At 71.0% G+C, this 1,147-nt stretch overlaps 1 protein-coding gene across 1 annotated transcript; it reads right to left on the bottom strand.

The window, feature by feature from the left end:
* Nucleotides 1-460: 460 nt before the first annotated feature.
* Nucleotides 461-1,107, bottom strand: LOC103905193 (probable D-lactate dehydrogenase, mitochondrial; the record flags this gene model as incomplete). The annotated part of the gene is made up of 3 exons (XM_009286779.1): nucleotides 937-1,107; nucleotides 668-867; nucleotides 461-589 (listed from the first exon to the last, which is right to left on the bottom strand). Coding segments are annotated over exons 1-3 (460 nt in total), but the record flags the coding sequence as incomplete, so codon positions are not given.
* Nucleotides 1,108-1,147: the final 40 nt, after the last annotated feature.

Raw genomic sequence — 1,147 nt, 5'->3', positions numbered from 1 at the left:
CCTCCAGTCCCCAGCTCTGGGCACCTGTCCCTCACCCTGGTGACCCCAAGGTCTCCCAGACAATGGCCCTGGGCACCCATCCCTCATCCCAGGACACCCCTGGTCCCCCCATCCCCTCTCCCTGGGCACCCATCACACACCCCAGAGCCACACCACGGCCCTCCAGCACCATCCCTCACCCCGGGCACCCCTGGTCCCGCTGTGCATAGGCACCCATCCCTTGCCCTGGTGACACCCTGGTACCCCAGTCCCCAGCTCTGGGCACCCATCCCTCACCCTGGTGACCCTCCAGGTCCCCCAGATCCCATTCTTGGGCACCTGTCCTTCACCCCAGGACACCTCTGATCCCCCTGTCCCTGTTCACCCATCCCTCACCCCTAGGTGCCCACCATGGTCCCCAGCCCCAGGCACACCGTCCCCAACCCCAGTCAGCCCATCCCCGTGCCGGCGCTGTCCCTACCCGCCTGCTGCTGCTGCTCGGCCAGGCTGCACCGGGAGCCATGGAGCTCCAGGAGGAGTGTGGCTGCTGCTGGCAGCTCCAGCTTACTGAAGCGGCCGCAGGCACCCACCATCACCTCATCCAGGAACTCTGGGCGGGAGAAGGCAGCGCTGAGCCCTGCCCCCGGCCCCCGGCTCCCTGGCCCCACTGCTGGCCCCCGGCACCCACCGATGCAGGCCACGGGCACGGCGGCCTGCAGCACCTGGACGGTGCAGGCCACGGCTGCCCGCACACTGGGGAAAGCGGCGGTGGTGACGGCGGTGGCCTCGGACAGGGGGTGCAGGCACAGCATGGTAAGTGTCAGGAAGCCCAGGGTGCCCTCGGAGCCCACGAAGAGCGAGGTCAGGTCGTAGCCAGCTGCCCGCTTCCTGCATGGGGCCAGTGAGTGGGTGCCTGCGTGGCCCCCGCCCAGCCCGTCCCGGTCCCCCGGCTCCCACCTGGCCTGGTGCCCGGGGCTGGCGGTGTGGAGCAGGCGCCCATCCGGCAGCACCATGCGCAGGTTGAGCACGTTGGGCCGCATGGTGCCGTAGCGCACCGCGTTGGTGCCTGAGGCGCCCGTGGCCGCCATGCCGCACAGCGAGGCGTCCGCCCCGGGGTCTGCAGGCAGGGGACGGGGATGGGGACGGGACGGGCGGCTGGCAAGGGGAC

Source organism: Aptenodytes forsteri, unplaced genomic scaffold, assembly GCF_000699145.1.
Source record: "Aptenodytes forsteri isolate BGI_AS27 unplaced genomic scaffold, ASM69914v1 Scaffold1933, whole genome shotgun sequence".
Lineage (NCBI taxonomy): Eukaryota > Metazoa > Chordata > Aves > Sphenisciformes > Spheniscidae > Aptenodytes > Aptenodytes forsteri.
This window is presented reverse-complemented; position numbering and strand designations above follow the sequence as displayed.